The 22,109-nt window shown below is 36.8% G+C and overlaps 1 protein-coding gene and 1 long non-coding RNA gene across 2 annotated transcripts in view; both read left to right on the top strand.

Annotated features, from left to right (window-relative positions):
- LOC127835741 (sushi, von Willebrand factor type A, EGF and pentraxin domain-containing protein 1-like) overlaps positions 1 to 14,643 on the top strand; it is a 29,915-nt gene extending 15,272 nt beyond the window's left edge. The window contains exons 2-12 of the mRNA XM_052362178.1: positions 285 to 352; positions 1,686 to 1,823; positions 4,730 to 4,944; positions 5,762 to 6,607; positions 8,681 to 8,812; positions 9,242 to 11,629; positions 12,132 to 12,473; positions 12,747 to 12,883; positions 13,305 to 13,395; positions 13,939 to 14,087; positions 14,620 to 14,643. Of these exons, the coding sequence (XP_052218138.1) occupies positions 285 to 352; positions 1,686 to 1,823; positions 4,730 to 4,944; positions 5,762 to 6,607; positions 8,681 to 8,812; positions 9,242 to 11,629; positions 12,132 to 12,473; positions 12,747 to 12,883; positions 13,305 to 13,395; positions 13,939 to 14,087; positions 14,620 to 14,643 (4,530 nt within the window). The remainder of the gene's footprint in view (positions 1 to 284; positions 353 to 1,685; positions 1,824 to 4,729; positions 4,945 to 5,761; positions 6,608 to 8,680; positions 8,813 to 9,241; positions 11,630 to 12,131; positions 12,474 to 12,746; positions 12,884 to 13,304; positions 13,396 to 13,938; positions 14,088 to 14,619) is intronic.
- Positions 14,644 to 15,307: 664 nt separating this feature from the next.
- LOC127833627 (uncharacterized) lies at positions 15,308 to 22,014 on the top strand. The gene is made up of 3 exons (XR_008027510.1): positions 15,308 to 15,475; positions 21,597 to 21,617; positions 21,987 to 22,014. It is a non-coding gene; the product is annotated as an uncharacterized LOC127833627 (long non-coding RNA).
- The last annotated feature ends 95 nt before the right edge of the window (positions 22,015 to 22,109 follow it).

The raw sequence follows: 22,109 nt of genomic DNA, 5'->3' as shown, positions 1-22,109 counted from the left end.
AAACGATCGGTCACTTTTAAAATCCTTAAATGTTTGAGGTGGAAGCGGAAGTGACGTACATCGCAAATTCGACCTCTCACTGACGATCATATCCAACTACGAGGCGGCTTATGAAGACCCAAACTCGGATGAATCTCTTAAGTTTGAACGCGAATTTTGTGATGAAGTAAGTTTGCAGTTTACCTTATCCTTTGTCACATTGTAGTTAATGGCCCATTGAAATATATTTCTGAAAAATAATTATTTTCTAACAACTAATATGTATGTAAACTGTTTCGTTGCAGTTAGAAGTCAATGCCGTTAGAGGATTATCTCAACAGACGTTGGTTGGTTGTGACATATCGAACCTAAGGTCAGCAATAGTACGCTTGTTATAATCCACACAATTAAATTCAACCTATGAGATATCAGTTGCTTGCGTTATGGCCCTATTTCACTACGAAACCAAGCCCACGATTTATCAAATTAATTGAATCGGGAAGACTCGTGTCAGTCTACGATTCAGTTACGACACTGGTACGATTGAGTTACAAAGAATCGTGGGGTTCGGTTGAAGTCTTGCGAATTGGGTCGCGGCTTCACTACGATGTGTAAGAATCTACTGCGACTGTACTACGAACGATGAAGATCGGTTACGACTAAGCTAGGACCTCACCGAACGCACCCATAAATTAGGCGCCACTATCTATTGATATTGATCTAAATCGCGAGAATCTTAGCGGGCTCGCAACTCACTCGGGGTGAACTCGTGAGAGTCTTGATCTAAATCGCGAGAATCTTAGCGGGCTCGCAACTCACTCGGGGTTAACTCGTGAGAGTCTTGACAAAGTCGTAGCTGATTCGTAGACAGATCACGTGATCACCGATTCCCCGATTGAGTCACGAATTACCTACGAGTCCATAACGACGCCCAAGAACGCACTAGACGCTGTTACGAGTCAACTGCGATTAAATTCAGTCTTGGAGGTCCTGGCCAAATTTTAAACACGCTTAAAATCTGGCCACGATTTTTCGGGAGCTCACGAGTTGCAGGAATCACTTACGACTGGCCCACGACTAGCTACGAATGAGTTAGGACCTTCCCGATTGAGCTTTGAATGTCACCGACCTCAAAATATTGGAAATATGGAACAATCGTGGGGAATCGGGTCGTAGTTGAATACCCCTATTACATGAAAATTTCTCACGTGTCGCCGAACTTGCCAGCCATTCTTGGGTTAATGACAAGCAACAAACTTGGTTGTTTCGTGGACTATAATGATTGCAGACTAAGATAATAATGTAATGATCTGCAGATATACATATTTATTACTGCGTACAACGTAAGAACCAAACAAAGGCGTCCGATCGTCAGCGTAAATCTGGTGTATTTGAAAGTGGCGGCAAGGATAAGTTATCATGTGCCTAAACCGGTGTTAGTATAATTTGTTAGAAAGGCTACACATTACCATAAATCGCTATATAATCAATACGACGATGCTATGTAAACTACATTTATGTGACATTTTTACGATAACAGATTTATAAAATATCACATTTTGACATCGGTATGCAGGTTTCACAGAAAAACAAGTTTTATTTCAATATAAATATAAATATGATACTATGGTGTGGTTTAGCGGTATAAACTACTCCGTCGACGAAATGCAAATCGAATGTCAAATAATGTTTTATATCTTTTTCAGTAAAGGAAGTGTCATTGTTTACTTCTCGTTGTTCTTAAAAATGTCAACGAAGCAAGCGGTTTTATCCGACACAGAGGTCAAGGTCGCCCTTGGACTCGCCCCCACCCAGGAGCAACAGGTCATCGTGACCCTTGGAAGGTTTGAGATCAACGCGACTTCAGTGGTGGTGTTGCAAGTCAGCGTTGTCAACACGCAAGATAATACCATACCTAATCGTTAGTGATGTATTTTTACGTATAATTATTTTGAGAGAAAGGATTGTAATTGATAGAGAAATCCTACGCACATAAAAACAAATTTATCCTGATTGGGATTTTATATATATTTATGTTTGCAGACGATTTTAAAGTACTAAGTAGTTATTGTCTATCTATACAATGTTTGAAAGGAATCAAGAACTTGAAAGCTCTTCAATAATTGCATTTAAATATTATTTTACTTTACTTTTTAAATATTCATAAATCATGTGTAGGTATATCGGTATATCCAATATTCACGCTTCATTCAACGTTTCATAAACAGTTTATATTCTCGTATAACTAAAATTATTTGTAAACTAATTCCGCTCCAAATACATTCTTATTTTATTTTCCCCAAGAGAAAAAAATACAGACTATTTCTAAAATTTTATGTTGCTGCAGAAATTTCGTTTAACGGGACCTGTAAGTCAAACGACCGTTGTATGACGTTATTGGCAAGGTGCTTGTCCAACGTTTGCGCATGCTCAAACGACAAATACTACAACGCGACGTCAAACGCTTGTGAACCAAGTAAGTGATATAATGTTTTTTTGTGCAATGTGAGTTCAACTATTCTTTATAAACCCTTAATCGCCAAAAAATATTCACGGTTTATGTGGTCTTGTGCAGGGGGAGGGGGGGGGGGGGCGGAGTATTGGAAAAAAAAACACATCTGTCCGGTATAGTGACTTCGAATTTGATGCTCATGCGCCGCGAGCGGGGATTTAAACCCCGGCCGCCTTAGAAAGAAGCGCTCATACCAACCTCTGCGCTAAACGGACAGGCGACGAGTCGTAAAGCTCTTCGGAGAGCTCATTTAAACGATCTCCGAGAGCTATTGTTAAATATATATGGGGCAGCGTGGAGGGTCCAGTGTTGGAGGGTCGTATTAATACCTCTTAAGACAGTATTCTTTAATAATGTTTTGTATTTAAAACGTGTTTATTTTAATATGTGTTATTCCTTATGCTTACAATTTGGGGTAACAGCAAAAGTCGGTTATATTAGTTTGCACTTCAAAACTTGTGTAACTCTGCTAATGGCATATACACGAACATAAAAACTATAATAAGGAGTTGTACTTTCTTTAAGTTTTTTTTTCTGTAAATGTTTAAGTATTAAACGATCGGTCACTTTTAAAATCCTTAAATGTTTGAGGTGGAAGCGGAAGTGACGTACATCGCATATTCGACCTCTCACTGACGATCATATCCAAATACGAGGCGGCTTATGAAGACCCAAACTCGGATGAATCTCTTAAGTTTGAACGCGAATTTTGTGATGAAGTAAGTTTGCAGTTTACCTTATCCTTTGTCACATTGTAGTTAATGGCCCATTGAAATATATTTCTGAAAAATAATTATTTTCTAACAACTAATATGTATGTAAACTGTTTCGTTGCAGTTAGAAGTCAATGCCGTTAGAGGATTATCTCAACAGACGTTGGTTGGTTGTGACATATCGAACCTAAGGTCAGCAATAGTACGCTTGTTATAATCCACACAATTAAATTCAACCTATGAGATATCAGTTGCTTGCGTTATGGCCCTATTCCACTACGAAACCAAGCCCACGATTTATCAAATTAATTGAATCGGGAAGACTCGTGTCAGTCTACGATTCAGTTACGACACTGGTACGATTGAGTTACGAAGAATCGTGGGGTTCGGTTGAAGTCTTGCGAATTGGGTCGCGGCTTCACTACGATGTGTAAGAATCTACTGCGACTGTACTACGAACGATGAAGATCGGTTACGACTAAGCTAGGACCTCACCGAACGCACCCATAAATTAGGCGCCACTATCTATTGATATTGATCTAAATCGCGAGAATCTTAGCGGGCTCGCAACTCACTCGGGGTGAACTCGTGAGAGTCTTGATCTAAATCGCGAGAATCTTAGCGGGCTCGCAACTCACTCGGGGTTAACTCGTGAGAGTCTTGACAAAGTCGTAGCTGATTCGTAGACAGATCACGTGATCACCGATTCCCCGATTGAGTCACGAATTACCTACGAGTCCATAACGACGCCCAAGAACGCACTAGACGCTGTTACGAGTCAACTGCGATTAAATTCAGTCTTGGGAGGTCCTGGCCAAATTTTAAACACGTTTAAAATCTGGCCACGATTTTTCGGGAGCTCACGAGTTGCAGGAATCACTTACGACTGGCCCACGACTAGCTACGAATGAGTTAGGACGTTCCCGATTGAGCTTTGAATGTCACCGACCTCAAAATATTGGAAATATGGAACAATCGTGGGGATTCGGGTCGTAGTTGAATACCCCTATTACATGAAAATTTCTCACGTGTCGCCGAACTTGCCAGCCATTCTTGGGTTAATGACAAGCAACAAACTTGGTTGTTTCGTGGACTATAATGATTGCAGACTAAGATAATAATGTTATGATCTGCAGATATACATATTTATTACTGCGTACAACGTAAGAACCAAACAAAGGCGTCCGATCGTCAGCGTAAATCTGGTGTATTTGAAAGTGGCGGCAAGGATAAGTTATCATGTGCCTAAACCGGTGTCAGTATAATTTGTTAGAAAGGCTACACATTACCATAAATCGCTATATAATCAATACGACGATGCTATGTAAACTACATTTATGTGACATTTTTACGATAACAGATTTATAAAATATCACATTTTGACATCGGTATGCAGGTTTCACGGAAAACCAGTTTTATTTCAATATAAATATAAATATGATACTATGGTGTGGTTAAGCGGTATAAACTACTCCGTCGACGAAATGCAAATCGAATGTCAAATAATGTTTTATATCTTTTTCAGTAAAGGAAGTGTCATTGTTTACTTCTCGTTGTTCTTAAAAATGTCAACGAAGCAAGCGGTTTTATCCGACACAGAGGTCAAGGTCGCCCTTGGACTCGCCCCCACCCAGGAGCAACAGGTCATCGTGACCCTTGGAAGGTTTGAGATCAACGCGACCTCAGTGGTGGTGTTGCAAGTCAGCGTTGTCAACACGCAAGATAATACCATACCTAATCGTTAGTGATGTATTTTTACGTATAATTATTTTGAGAGAAAGGATTGTAATTGATAGAGAAATCCTACGCACATAAAAACAAATTTATCCTGATTGGGATTTTATATATATTTATGTTTGCAGACGATTTTAAAGTACTAAGTAGTTATTGTCTATCTATACAATGTTTGAAAGGAATCAAGAACTTGAAAGCTCTTCAATAATTGCATTTAAATATTATTTTACTTTACTTTTTAAATATTCATAAATCATGTGTAGGTATATCGGTATATCCAATATTCACGCTTCATTCTACGTTTCATAAACAGTTTATATTCTCGTATAACTAAAATTATTTGTAAACTAATTCCGCTCCAAATACATTCTTATTTTATTTTCCCCAAGAGAAAAAAATACAGACTATTTCTAAAATTTTATGTTGCTGCAGAAATTTCGTTTAACGGGACCTGTAAGTCAAACGACCGTTGTATGACGTTATTGGCAAGGTGCTTGTCCAACGTTTGCGCATGCTCAAACGACAAATACTACAACGCGACGTCAAACGCTTGTGAACCAAGTAAGTGATATAATGTTTTTTTGTGCAATGTGAGTTCAACTATTCTTTATAAACCCTTAATCGCCAAAGAGGATTTTTGAAGAAGTTCAGCTTGATGTTATTGTAAACTTGATATGCATTTATTTCATAAACCACTCCTAAAATAAAAAAAGGAGTGTAAAGGTAATAAAAGGATTGTTCGGAAATTTTTGAAGCGAAATAAATGTGTGATGACATTTTAAAAATTGCAAAACATTATGATTTACCAAATTATCTATTGCAGTTAATTGTGGTGGCGCACCCAAAATTGTAAACGCAGCCGCGAGACACAAAAACTCCTCATTCGGCGACCATCTTAACATCACATGTGAAAACGGATTTGAGATTGAGGCTAATAAAACCCACGCTACATTAACATGTTCACAACATGGGTCGTGGGGTGAATTACCGCGATGCAACCCTGTTATGTGTCCGGAGTTTAATCTACCACCTAACACGACATCGCTTGAATCTCGTGTGAACAAGACATTTGGGAATGTGATATCTTACAAGTGTAAAGTCGGTTTTGAAATGGCCGGAAATCAATCCAGCGTCGAATGTCAGGCAAATAAAACCTGGACAAAAGGGTCTGAATGTCAGATTGTTCGATGCCAGGAGTTTGTTCTACCACCGAACACAACATCGAATGAGTCTCGAATTAACCGAACGTTTGGAGATGTGGTATCTTACACGTGTCAAGTCGGCTTTGAAAGGACCGGAAATGAATCGAGCGTTCAATGTCAGGCAAATAAAACCTGGACACAATGGTCTGAATGTCAGATTGTTCGATGCCCGGAGTTTGTTCTACCACCGAACACAACATCGAATGAGTCTCGAATTAACCGTACGTTTGGAGATATGGTATCTTACACGTGTCAAGACGGTTTTGAAATGACCGGAAAGGAATCAAGCGTTAAATGTCAGGCAAATAAAACATGGACACAAGGGTCGGGATGTCAGATTGTTCGATGTCCGGAGTTTGTTCTACCACCGAACACAACATCGAATGAGTCTCGAATTAACCGTACGTTTGGGGATGTGATATCTTACACGTGTCAAGACGGCTTTGAAATGACCGGAACTGACTCAAGTGTTAAATGTCATGCAAACAAAACCTGGTCACAAGGGTCTCTATGTCGACCTACTATGTGTGTCGCCTTTGACCTTCCACCGAATACAACTTCAAAAGATACCCTCACTAACCGAACGCTAGGAGAATCGGTATCATACTCATGCGTAGAAGGATTTGAACTAAATGGAAATGAATCTACCGTAAAGTGTCAGGCAAATAAAAGCTGGACGAAAGGCTCCGATTGCCTGCGCGTATATTGTCCGGAGTTTAATCTCCCATCAAACACCACATCACTTGAATCTCGTGTGAACAAGACATTTGGGGATGTGATATCTTACACGTGTAAAGTCGGTTTTGAAATGGCCGGAAATCAATCCAGCGTCCAATGTCAGGCAAATAAAACCTGGACAAAAGGGTCTGAATGTCAGATTGTTCGATGCCAGGAGTTTGTTCTACCACCGAACACAACATCGAATGAGCCTCGAATTAACCGAACGTTTGGAGATGTGCTATCGTACACGTGTCAAGACGGGTTTGAAATGCCCGGAAATGAATCAAGTGTTAAATGTCAGGCAAATAAAACATGGTCACACGGGTCTGAGTGTCGTATTTTTAAGTGTGTCGCCTTTGACCTTTCACCGAATGCAACATCAAAAGATACCCTCACTAACCGAACGCTAGGAGAATCGGTATCATACACATGTATAGAAGGATTTGAACTAAATGGAAATGAATCTACCGTAAAGTGTCAGACAAATAAAACCTGGACGAAAGGCTCCGAGTGTGTGCCAGTAAAGTGTTCGGAATTTTCCTTACCATCAAATGCGACATCGGGTGAATCACGTATAAACCGTACGTTTGGAGATGTGATTTCATACACATGTAATATCGGTTTTGAATTGGCTGGCACTGAATCAATCGTTAAATGTCAGGCAAATAAAACCTGGTCAAAAGGGTCTGAGTGTCGTCATGTTCAGTGCATAACCTTTCAACTTCCACCAAATACTACATCTAGCGATATTCTTACAAACCGCACGCTAGGAGAATCGGTATCATACAAATGTATAGAAGGATTTGAACTAAATGGCAATGCATCGACCGTTAAGTGTCAGGAAAATAAAACCTGGACGAATGGCTCTATTTGTGTGCGTGTTATTTGTCCGGAGTTTAATCTCCCACCTAACTCGACATCACTTGAATCTCGTGTTAACAAGACATTTGGGGATATGCTATTTTACTCTTGTCAAGTCGGATTTGAAATGGTCGGAAATGAATCAAGCGTTAAATGTCAGGCAAATAAGACATGGACACAAGGGTCGGGATGTCAGATTGTTCGATGCCCGGAGTTTGTTCTACTACCGAACTCAACATCGAATGAGTCTCGAATTAACCGTACGTTTGGAGATGTGATATCTTACACGTGCCAAGTCGGCTTTGAAATAACCGAGAATGAACCAAGCGTTAAATGTCAGGCAAATAAAACCTGGTCACAGGGATTTCAATGTCGTCCTATTCAGTGTATCCCGTTTCAACTTCCAACAAATACTACGTCAAACGATATTTTCACTAACCGTACTCTAGGGGAATCGGTATCATACACATGTATAGAAGGATTTGAACTAAATGGGAATGATTCTACCGTAAAGTGTCTGGAAAATAAAACCTGGACAAAAGGCTCCGATTGCCTGCGTGTAAAGTGTCCGGAGTTTCTTCTACTTCAGAACTCAACATCGAATGAATCTCGAATTAACCGTACGTTTGGGGATGTCATATCTTACACGTGTCAAGCCGGTTTCGAAATGACCGGAAATGAATCAAGCGTCAGATGTCAAGCAAACGAAACCTGGTCACAAGGGTCCGAATGTCGACCTATTCGATGTCCGGAGTTTTTCCTACCATTGAATTCAATTTTTAATGGATCTCGTTTGAACCGTACATTTGGAGAAGTGATTGCATACACCTGTCAACCTGGCTATGAGATGGCCGGGAATGATTCGTCCGTGGTTTGTCAGGCAAATAAAACGTGGTCAAGAGGATTAGAATGTCTGCCTGTTCAGTGTCCAGCTATGTCAGTCCCTCCTTATTCTACAGCGAATTCAAGTCTTACAAATAGGACTTACGGGGCAACGGTTATGTATTCATGTCAAACCGGGTATGAACTTAACGGTAATATATCGTCAATGATTTGTCAAGCAAACAGATCATGGTCGCACAGTTCTTCTTGTGAGCCTGTGCAATGTCAAGTATTTAAATTTCCTAACAATTCAATTCCTGGCCAGCCAATTACAGAAAACTCGACCTTCCCTTATGGCACAAATATATCTTTATCATGCATTGAGGGTTATGAAGGTGGTGGCTTAGTAACATGTTTAGCAAATAAGTCATGGTCCTTTGCTGAATTATGTATTCCAAAGAGATGTGTTGCGTATGATTATCCTGCCTATGCCAGTTTAATTGAAAATACCCGTACTGACAACTTAACCTTTGGGGAAATCATTAACATTACATGTAATCCCGGCTATCTGAGCAACAATAAGACTGCGGTGACAGTATACTGCAGCGCTAACGGAACCTGGTTGCCAATTATTAAATGTGAACCGCGACCGTGTCCTAATTTCACTGCACCAGCTAATAGCACAATTGGTAACCAAGTTTTATTTGGACGGGTATACAAGCAGACGATAAATGTGACGTGCAACGATAGTTTCAACCAAGTGGGAAACACGGAAGTCATATGCGGTGAAGACGGCACGTGGTCTCCGTCTCCTAGCTGTATTCAGTGTTCAGGGCTCAACATACCTAATGCAACTGTCTTGTATCAAACATCCACAAACGCCAGTATAAGCTGCATTCAAGGGTTCAATTTAAATGGTCCCGCTATTGTCTTTTGCCAGGATGACGGAAATTGGACGGAAGCCCCCAGATGCGTACCCGTTAACTGTAGTAATCCCAGTGACCCCCCATATGGAACATTAAATTATACGTCAACGTTGCTAGGTGCACGAGCTTACCTGACGTGTGGCGACGGGTTTCAGTTGAATGGACGTGCTTACCTTGAATGCGCTGTTGACGGTGGGTGGAATCAATCCGGCACTTGTGAACCACGGGACTGTGGAAACTTCAGTATGCCAGAACACAGTACGGTTGTAGCAAATGATGGCACAAAAGTTAATGCAACTGTTATGTTCAATTGTACAGAACGGTTCACGCTGGCTACCAACAGCAGCAATACATTAACATGTTCTTCCAACGGAAGCTGGATTGGGTATGTTGATTGTGTGTCAAAAGTTTGCGAAATGTTTTCGACACCAAACCATTCAATCTTACTTAATACCACTACTTCTGGCCTCGTCGTTGGAATAACGTTGATCATCGAATGTAAATTGGGCTATTCGTTGCAAGGATCTGACCGTATAACATGCTTGCCGAATTCAAGCTGGACACCAATTCCCCAATGTAAACCGATCGACTGTGGTGTTTTGCAAGATCCAGACAATGGTTTTGCTAACGTCGGTAACACAACTTGGGGTTCTAACGTAACGTTGGAATGCGATGAAGGGTTTAAATTCGTTGGAAGCAATAGATCAACATGCGAAACGACTGGAAACTGGAGTCGCCATGGCCGATGTGAAATTGTTGATTGTTACAATTATACTGTTCCGAATAATTGTAACGTAAGCAAATCATATGCTACGACCTTTAATTCAACTATAACTGTCAATGGTATTAATGGTTATGTTATATCGAAAAACAGCACAGGAGAAGTTGTGTGCGATGCAAATGGTTTATGGTCTGGCTATGTTGCATGCGTTAGAAATGAATGTGGTATGTTTCAAGTTCCAGCAAATGCAACTATATTGAATTCTACATCACAGAAATATTATTTCGGGGATGGTGTAATCGTCAATTGTACAAAAGGGTTTGTCTCAGAAAACGACGGGATAGTCAAATGCTTAGCAAACGGAACTTGGACTGCACTTCCTACATGTACACGTATCAACTGTGGAGAGTTTAAAGTTCTCCCTAATGGCATAATTAACGGGTCGAGTACATTTGTTGATTCAGTGGTACTTGTAGGCTGCACCGAAGGCTACAATCTGATTGGTAGCAATACGTCGACTTGTCTAGCAACTGGAAACTGGAGTCAGCATGGCACATGTCAAATGGTTGACTGCGGAAATTACACTGTACCTGATAATTGCACGATTCATGGGTCATACAATACAACGTTTAACTCGTCTGTGAGGGTTGCTGGTATTGAAGGATTTAAGCTAGCAAATAACGACTCGGGACAAATTGTCTGTGCCGCCAATGGAACATGGTCTAGGTATGTTGCATGTGTAAGAAAAGAGTGTACTACGTTTGTTGCTCCGCCGTATGCAGAACAAAAGAACGCATCTGTGTATTTCTATGGTGATAACATAAATATTACATGTTTGATGGGGTACACGTTGGTAGGAAATGCAGTTGTGCGATGTCAAGCAGACGGCAACTGGACGCAAATACCAACCTGTACGAAAGCTGCTTGTAACCCAATTATAATTGAACACGCAAACATATCCTTCAATCAAGACTATTCCAATGCAACCGTCGCATGTTTTGACAACTATGCAGTGGTTGGATCTTCACAACTGACGTGCCAATCAAACGGCAACTGGACAGATATTCCGTCCTGCAACCTCACGCATTGTCCAAAGTTGCCTTTACCTGATAACGGTGTACTAAATTCATCAAAGTCAGAAATAGGAACATCTGTTTCCATGAATTGTACCACAGGCTACGAACCCGATGGGGATAGCATCATCACGTGTTTACGTAATGGGTCATGGAGTTCAAATATAACATGTACCCCAGTAGATTGTGGCAAATATGACGAAGGTAATAATCGCAAATTTACACTCACAAATGGAACAACTACATTCAATAGCTCGCGTGAAGTCACGTGCGCTGCGGGACTTGCACACACCGCTGATTCAGCCACATCTGTCATTTGTGCTGCGAACGGATCATGGGTTGGGACGCCCAATTGCAGTATTCCAGGTAATTAGCGTTTTGTTTTGTGATGTTATTTTTTTGTTATATCAGTATCCCATAATGTGTAATTATTTTATGGCCCTAAATGAAGGTCTGTATTAAAATTCTTGGCATCGCCAAGTGTTATATTTCGACCTATTTTCATAATATGAAAACTATGGTTATGCAAACTCTTACCAAAAGCTTAACCGTGACCTTCTAAACTCTGTAAATATTCATACAGTGTGTAACATAGATCAACATACACAGAGTTGACTTATTTTGTACGAATCCTATATTTTAACCCCCAATCACACATGAAGGATGCCAATGAAACATTACGATTCCAATATCTACAGCTTTACATCGTAGGCTGACATTATTTTATTGGTAATATTACTTCATTCTTTTAAAGATTGAGTCAGATTAAAATAACTTTCTGTAACGGTACAATGTTAAATCATATGGTTTAAAGTCAACTTACAATATCACGTAGTCGTATCATCACTGTCAATTACAACTATTTCAGGTTCGATAGCGTTTTCGAAATCAGATTACGTATTTACTATTGGGGAAGAACGTAAAATAAGCTGTAGCGTGACCCAGTATCCTAACTGGCAGATCGTACGTATCATGACCGGTACTGTGAACGAACCAGTGTCTGTGTTCAACATTTCCAACCAAACAGGGGTAGTGCGGAACACATCTTATAATCAAGGCCGTACTAGCTTTATTCTTCGGAGCGACGGATTGGATATTGATGTGAACCTAAACCCTGTTAACTGCTCCGATGAAGGCATATATTTTGGCGTACTGGTTGTTGGTGACAACGTCGATGTTAAGGGTACTAACACAGAAATTCGACTACGAGGTAGAACACATACGCAAACCGCCTGTATATGATTTAAAACCTGTTCCCAGAATGAATGCAGTGAAGTTTAAACTCCCAAATTCATATATCATGTCCATTGCACCATTATTCTTATTTGCAAAGCGATCTGCAACCTTTGTGGCGATTCTGTTAAAGGCCAATAAATTAAACACAACATTTACCACTAACTACAAAATAATAATGTTGCGACAGATTTATAACCTATGGCAATTTCGCAACATACATATTTATGTGAATTGTATTACATTTCAGCCAACTCATCCACGCCACAGATTATTGTTCCAGAACAGATACTTGCTGGGAGGAACTTCATTATTACTTGTTCTGGAAACGCTGGAAGACACACTTCCGGGTATTTTGGACGCATTATACTTGAAGGAAAAATAAATGTAAGATATGACATATATACGACAATATAAAGTGAGATGGAGATTAATACGCCTGAAGATTTAACTATATATGCATAAAATACTGTATGCAATATGTTTATTTATACGAAAACTCCAAATTTGTGCTTGAAATAAGACATATCATAAAATCTGAAAAAAATTCATCTTCACTTAACACAATCGAACAAACTTTTTTTAAGGTTAACTATGTTTAGATATAATTACTTGATTTGTAAAAGATGCGCTTATTGCCATGGCCAGTACAACTCTTCATGTTAAGCCCTATCTCTGTTTCAAATATTTACAATTTTAAAAAGTAAAACAATTACAATATTAAATTTATTACTAATGATTTTGCGTTGAGTATACATAGTTTAATGAGTCTTAAGATTTAAATGTATTTTAATGATTCGAATCTCAGGGGACCGGACCTTTCACAGTAGTTAACGGCACCAATAATACCAAGTGCGACGGCTACTCAACATTGACAGCCACTGTTGCAGTCGAGCCTGGTACTGCAAATGTTGAATATCGTTGCACAATCGTTGATCCTGAGGAGATGACTCTTTATTCTCAAACAATTAATCGTCCTGTCAACAACTCATTTGGTAAGTTCATGTATGTCATAGCATGTACGATGATTTTATAAACATATTCTGTTGTAGTTTTAAATAATGAATCATCGTCAGGTTCCGTTTTTGTAGTAATGTAACATCTTCATGTTACCTTTTCTTGGAATATTTAACGGTTGTTTATTACTTGAGCATGTCGTCTTAAAGATTTACCTCGCCCATTTTTGTTTGGTTAATTACACAGATTATGTCTTGACTTTTCAATGCAAGTTATACTGAATAAAACTAACACAGGTCTTGTACTAAATGTAGATAAGTTTGCATGATCATGCATCTACAAGAATGTATTAAACAATTATTTTATGTTAAATTTGAATTCACGAAAAATATAATTAAAACATATTTAATATAAGATTGCCATTAGATACTTGTTATATTCTTGGGAGTTTAAATACTAGTACATCAATAATGTTCTATCTGTAGTTGCGTTTGAGAATGCGTCCTACACGTTTACCGTTGGGGAGAACGCAAACCTTACATGTGGAGTGGCTAACATGCCTGATTGGGCAGAAATCTACATAGGCAGAGCTTCGGAACAACCTTTTGCATCAGTCACTAGAGGGTCAAACCAGGTGCGGATTTCAGCAAATCATGGGAATATCTTCGTTTCAAATGCAAGCACAGAGCTTGATGAACAGTTTGCAAGAGTTTCGCTGCAGTTTAACCCTGTGCTTTGCAACGACACGGCGGGATCTATGACGACACATTTTTATGTTTGTTCTGTGAAATTGAATGATTCCACATGGCAAAATGCAACTACTGAAATCAGTTTCCAAAGTAAGTAAAAGTATCATCATGTATTTACATTACTCTGTATACGGTGTAAAATGCAATTTATGTAAGTAAAAATCATAAGATTTTTCAAAAATTAACTTGAAACATAAACATAATAGGTATATATATATATATGGTATATCAATTATTGCTCTATTGTAAGTAACTACATATATTTAAGATTCGTGTATTAGATTCAATGCGAGCTCTCGTTTCTTTAATTTCTTTTTTCTTACAATGTTAATACTTTTTTATTATACAATTTGAGGTTCAACCAAATGTTTTTTATTTGTTACTCGTTGCACACAATTTTTATTTTTTTATTTTCAGGATTTCCAGAAAAACCCAGACTGACAATGTCAAGGGAGATTATTCACAATAAATTTACCCTTGCTGATCGACCTTTCATCTGCGAGGGGCAGTTAGGTCTTCCGACTGGCACGCTTGTTGTAGAAAGTGATTTTGAAGATGAATTTAAGGTGTTTTTGACTTTGGACAACCCGAACAACACAATCGGATTCATTTTTAAAAACGAAACGATTTCAGAGACTTGTGGAATGTACCAAAAGCTGTATTTTGCCTTCCATAAGGCGAATGATTCGATGAATTTACGACGCTTTCGTTGCTCTATCCGGCCAGCGCTTGGTCTTATCGGCAGCGACGTAAAACTGTCAGATGAAGGCGTTATAAAAGTTATACCAAGTACGTATGTAATTAATTCAATATTTTTGCCCACAATTCTGAAGGATATTGGCCCGGTCATGCATGTTTCACATTTAACATAAATACTGATCACGGCATCGCATATAAAATACTTTGTTGCTTGACTTGAAATGATGATTCCCTGTTTTGCCTACTATTTTAAGGATCCTATTGCATAGTTAAGTTTCGAATTTTGTATTTTGAATATATCGCTTGTAAATACAATCATGTATTATTGTCTGAATATATTTTTCTTTATTAATGATTCACAGAGAAACTGCATACAACACTTTAAAATTCATTGTTTTAGACACTTGGTGCAGCAACGTGAATACTTCTAAGATCATCGAGCATCCGTACTTCTGCCACATTGGAGTCCAATGCAACAGTGATGGAACTATAGGTGTCCCACAAGGTTGCCCGGACAACCAATGTTTTAATATAAACAGCTCAGGATGCTCGAACTGTACATGCGCAAAACAGGGTAAGTAACTTCAGATTCTTGTAGCACGTACAAACTTAAGTTAATATTCCGACTCAAGTTGATGTGTTTTTCTCATTTTCAAACACAGATTATTGCAAAATATAATGCATACATCCATATAAAATTTATATTAATAGGGCAATACGACCTATGAATGACAAAAAAGGTGTTCTCATAAAAACGCAATTGTAATAAAGTTATTACATTATTACAATCGCGTTTCGCCCTGAATTGTAATAACGCCCGAAAGTGTTATTAACTTATTTTTTTGGTTTAAAATTGCATCTTATCTCATGTTCAAACACAGTGTATTGCAAAATACAATGCACACATGAATATGATTTTTATATTAATACGGCAATACAACCTATGAATGACAAAAATGTATTCTTATACAACCTTAATTGTAATAAAGTTATTACATTATTACACTTGCTTGACAACCTGAATTGTACTAACGCCCGAAAGTGTAATAAACTTAGTTCTTAGTTTAAAATTGCATTTTAAACACAGATTATTGCAAAGTATAGGTGTATACATGTATATCAGATCTTAATAAGGTAATACGACAAATCAGTGACAAAAAGTGTGTTCTCATAGAAACTCAATTGTAATAAATTTATTACATTATTAAAAACACTTGTCGCCCTGAATTGTAATTAGATTGTGTAAGTTACATTCTTGGAAGTCTTTTCATGTTGAATTCTCACTCATGATGCAGACTGCATGGTTATTAGCTCTAGCTATAAATAATGACTGTCTCTAAAAATTCTTAGACTAGGTGCTAATTAATAACAGTCTTATAGATGTAAGGATGTAAGGTGCTGTATTTGTGGATGAGAGTTAGATATGATTGGTCAGTGATGTGTGTGGGCTTGACTTGGTATTAGGGATGAAAAGATTTTCAAAAGGGAGAAAGTCTGTGAGATGTTAGAAAGAAACAGTTAGAGAGTCAGTTGGAAATAAGTTAGAAGTTATAGAGTCAGTTTGAAATAAGTTAGAAACAAGTTATACAAAAATGAATTTGGGATTGGATACTGTTCGGAAAAGGCAGAGGATTGAAGAAAGGAAGGGGGATATATAGGAGGATGTAATAATGTGAATAATAAGACTTATGAACTGATGATAAGGCAAAGTTTCTCCCGGTCCGGTTACAATTCTTCCCTTTTGTGCCACCTGTTATGCTCTAATTGTTGTTGAAAAGTCATCCATTTATTATAATGATGGATTATTCTACCCTATTGATATATTCGTTTTCTGCAAATGTATCTTTTTCATTTTTACATGTTTGGCGCACTTTAGTGTTATAGCGCCCTAAATGTAATCAACTATTTAATTTGTTGAAAAGTCCATATAAAGTGCTGTAATAACAGAACTGTAATAATCTGTATAATACAACTGCAATCGTTTGTAACCGACGGTGTGTCATGATGCTCTAAACTTATTATACTTTAGACTTTAAAAAAGGAATTTAACTATCAATATATTGAAATGCGACCAATGAACGATAAACACATGATATAATACTCGGCGGATTTTAATATAAAGAAACTACAGATGCTCCAGCAGAATTGCTTGCACTATATGATACAAACAAAATACACCGTACATTATACATAATCATAAAAAAGCTGGGATGACCGTCTTTAAATCTATTATACACATTACAATTGATTCACTGCAATACTATACAAAGACAATGAAATAAACGTTTTTGTTTGATTGAATCGTTCCAGCAAACAATTTAAAACAGTGTAGCTCCATTTGCTCTAGCAATATTCCAATTTTACAGAGATACATGTTTAATTTTACTTTCATGGTGGTCACAATGCAAGAACTTCATCTTCCAATATTCAACTATTAATAATAAAACAATAGCATCATTGTGTGTTGTCGAATTATTGCTCATTGACCTTGGACATTGCTCAGTGTTGTCCATATCATCAACCGTGTAATATATTTCTGTGTCCGTTTCTATTAAAATGCGACAGTACCAGCGAAGCACCGTTTCAATACTGGCCCGTGCATGTACCGTCTTTTCGTTTTTTGTTTAGCACTTGACTAAACGGAACACCACAATTGACAAATACTAGTTCGTATTCCGATTTAAAAAAAAAACAAAAATAAATCAAACAAATAATAAAGAAAACAAAATTGTTTCTGAGTAGCCGTGTTTGTTGTACTAATAACAATACACAAGACGAGACTTACTTTCCAGTTCTGACAGCGTTTTAATCTAACTATACAAAACTCATGGTTTGAAAATTCTAATGCAATGTTTATTTCCTTTTACTTCTGACGAGTGTCGCTGCTGTTCACGCCACCTAAATCTTGATTTACCCTTTTTGTGTTAAGCCATTAGTTGCACAGTCCAAGTTAGTTTTTATCTACAGATAAAAACAAGTAATCGACTGAAAAGAGAACACACGCATGCACTATTCGCGCTGTTTGTACATGATGGCCAACACAATGTTTACAGTTATTCATAACTTACAAATAAGTTTTTTGTTTTGCAAGCGAAGCATTTGGACAAACGCATGTGAGCAAATGTTCGTTGATCGGGGCTTAGCTGTGTTTAACACTTAAACAAAAACTTAAGGTTATGCGCACGTCAATCGCAACCTATCCCGAGATGTATCGATATTATCAATGTTGATTTACATGCATAAGTACCACTTTGGTTTAAAAAAATTAAGTAGGGTAATGTAGATTTACAGTTATAGAGTTCATTATGAAATACGTTTTTCATAACTTCTTTTTCGGGCTTTGTTTGGTCAATAAAACATCAACGATTATGCCAATATAATAACACATACATACTTTATTATTACATTTATGCAAATTGTTATATTTAGAGTCTATATATCACTTCTTGATTATATGTGACTATAATGAAATAATAATAATATTCACAAAAGAATGCAACATCTGTAACACATTAAACAAAGAAAATTGATACTGAGTAACATTTAGTGATATGCTTAAACAAGTAAGACTTATTTGAATTCATAATTAACGAATACCGACACCTATTTTATGTGTGCACCATTCTAAAAATGCGTAATTTAGCGTAGGACGTGGTTTGCAAAAATGTAAATTGTATGTCGTGGTTGTTAACGATGTCAAATATCTTTTAACGTTTGAGAAAGTATTTAACTTAATGACATGATCATTATATATATTTGCTACTATAAAACAAACTGCAGATATTTTATGGTTTATGAATATTATTTCGTTCCAATGAATTACTTTATGTGTATTTTACAGATTGAATCTTTCTAATGTAGAATTTAATGTGCAACACGCGTTGTTGCAAAACGAACACTTGTATTGCTTAAAACTTTGTGCAACCGCAGATTCGATTATAAATCATGTGAAATTATGGAAAACAAGTGTGTTAATGGTTTATGTTTATTGCTGTAAAAGTTAACCGCTTATACCGGCTTGCCAAAATACATCACGATAAATAAATGTGTTTTGCGTTTTAATATGTACATATCACAACCTGCCATTAATGTTTACACAGTTATAGGGTTTAAATAGCCCAAAATATCCAACTATCAAACAATTCTTAATTTTCAATGTGTCACTATGTCATTAAATTTATTAGCAAAGCTGTATATTATATTTATACTTATAACCTATAAATGATAAAAACAAATAATAAATAGATAATGTTGACCTATGCTGGATTTTAATGGGGGACCATTTAGGGCACATTTCTACGCACTACAACTTGGTCATTCTGGCTTAAAAATCCGTATTAAAGAAGTTGTCCCTTTAAAGGTTTATTTGAACAGTGTCACATGGATGTCTTAACAATAAAGTGACACAGCTGCGGTATGTTCATGTTAAAATATATGTCGTTTTTACGATTTTGTAACTCAAACTTCGTTATTTTGATTTATTGATTACGGCGTTGTCACGCATTAGTTATCTCGTTCCATTTCATCATTTAATTCATATACAGTTATTACAACAACGATTTAATAAGTCATTACTACGAGTTAGTATCTCGTTCACACATGTGAATTAGTCGATACCGCGAGTCGATTATATCGTCATCACCACATAATACAACGTTAGCACAAGAAAGTTATCTATAATCACACTAAATAAAGTAAAGTTTTGTTTATTATAGTGTTTACCCTGTCAGTTGAGAGCCATTCTGTTTAACGATTGGACTTTCGTTTTCTTACTTTTACAATTATTGAAAGGCTGTTGCAAGTCCTCAAAGAACTGAACAAAAACGCTATCAGCGCAGTACTTCTCAATTGACAGATGTGTGACTACTTTAGGACATCGGTGGACGTCCGTCAGAAATGTCTGCTCTCCCTCGTCTTGTTTAACCTTTTCCTTGAGAAGATAATGCAGGAGACCCCAGGACCACCACATGTTTATCCCCATCTGTAATGATCAGCGGTCTAGCAACGCCGACTGATAAGCCCCGCCTACAGCCAGACTCGGCCAATAAGATTGCTTGCTGTATTTCATATGCTTGTTTCGTTAGTAGTTCCTCTTAGATAGTCGTAGCGAATAAACGTGTTTAAAACCAATCCCTCGTGGGTCTTGGATAAACTTATCCCTTTACGGGTCGAGGCAACAAATACATACTAAACTTTAAGAACAAAAGAACATTACACCATCGATGGCACAACCATTTTTAATTTGAGATTCGCGGATTACATTGACCTGATTTGTTGCACCAGCAGTGAACTCCTGGACCTCACCAACATACTCTGAGGAGCATACAGGTGGAGGTCAGCACGGAGACGTCGAAGATCATGTTTAAAAGCGCAAACAACAAGAAATAAGAATAACCAAGATATAAGTTTATTATACTTTAAGCGTTATTACAATTCAGGTTGTCGAGCAATTGTAATAATGTAATAACTTTATTACAATTGAGGTTGTAATAGAACACCTTTTTGTCATTCATAGGTCGTATTGCCCTATTAATATAAATTTTATATACATGTATGCATTATATTTTTCAATAATCTGTGTTTGAAAATGCGATCAGATGCAATTTTAAACCAAGAAATAAGTGCATTACCCTTTCAGGTGTTATTACAATTCAGGTTTTTAAGCAATTGTAATAATGTAAAAACTTTATTAAAATTGAGGTTGTATGAGAACACCTTTTTATCATTCATAGGTCGTATTGCCCTATTAATATAAATTTTATATACATGTATGAATTATATTTTGCAATAATCTGTGTTTGAACCTGCGATCAGATGCAATTTTAAACCAAGAAATAAGTTTATTACCTTTTCGGGCGTTATTACTATTCAGGTTGTCAAGCCATTGTCATAATGTAATAACTTTATTACAATTTAGGTTGTATGAGAATACCTTTTTGTCATTGAAAGGTCGTATTGCCCTATCAGTATAAATTAATATATATATATGTATGTATGTATTATATTTTGCAATAATCTGTGTTTGAAAATGCGATCAGATGCAATTTTAAGCCAAACAATAAGTTTATGACCTTTTCGGGCGTTATAACAATTCAGGTTGTCAAGCAATTGTAATAATGTAATAACTTTATTACAATTGAGGTTGTATGAGAACACCGTTTTATCATTCCTAGGTCGTATTGACCTATTAATATAAATTTTATATACATGTATGAATTATATTTTGCAATAATCTGTGTTTGAAAATGCGATCAGATGCAATTTTAAGCCGAAAAAAAAGTTTATTACCTTTTCGGGCGTTATTACAATTCAGGTTTATAAGCAATTGTAATAATATAAAAACTTTATTACAATTGAGGTTGTATAAGAACACCTTTTTGTCATTCATAGGTCGTATTGCCTTATTAATATAAACTTTATATAGATGTTGTATTCTATTTTGCAATAATCTGTGTTTGAAAATGCCATCAGATGCAATTTTAAGCCACACAATAAGTTTATTACCTTTTCGGGCGTTATTACAATTCAGGTTGTCAAGCAATTGTAATAATAAATACAATTCAGGTCGTTATTACACTTCGGGTTGTAACAATGCTATCTTTTAATCAATAAAGTGCCGTAATTTGTATAAGTTTTATTACGTCAACATAACAGATGTTCACGACTGAATGTAATTGTTTGTACTCTAATTTCAGGACCAACCACTACAACCACGAGTACGTATATTAAAGTTTGAGGCACAATTTATGTCTGGTTCGGCCCAAATTGAAATACAATTAATTCATTTCACACGTATAAGCGGCATACAATTTTAAAATAATATCTTTATTATTATTAACCACATAAATAATTTTGCTTACACAGTATTATTATAATATGACATATTTACTTTCAACAGGTTTTCTTTTATGCAAATGTCAAATATTGATCAGTTTGATGTAATAAAGCTTAATACATCGTCCAATTAACATGAATTGGATTCGTGATGTAAACAGTTTTGTTTCGCCAAAATAATGTAGAAAGGTATCCTAACAATAAGAATAAACCTTTTTAATTACACTTAACCATATTATATCATATTTCAGCTACACCATCTCCTTATGACGAACGTATGTATAATTAAAATAACATTATTCTGATTATATTTATCGTGTATATACCATCGTAGTTCTCAATAATAATAAAAAAATACATATTGCTATACTGTG

The sequence above is a fragment of the Dreissena polymorpha genome, chromosome 6 (genome assembly GCF_020536995.1).
Source record: "Dreissena polymorpha isolate Duluth1 chromosome 6, UMN_Dpol_1.0, whole genome shotgun sequence".
Lineage (NCBI taxonomy): Eukaryota > Metazoa > Mollusca > Bivalvia > Myida > Dreissenidae > Dreissena > Dreissena polymorpha.
The sequence above is the reverse complement of the archived record's forward strand: the minus strand, read 5'-3'. Positions and strand labels throughout refer to the sequence as shown.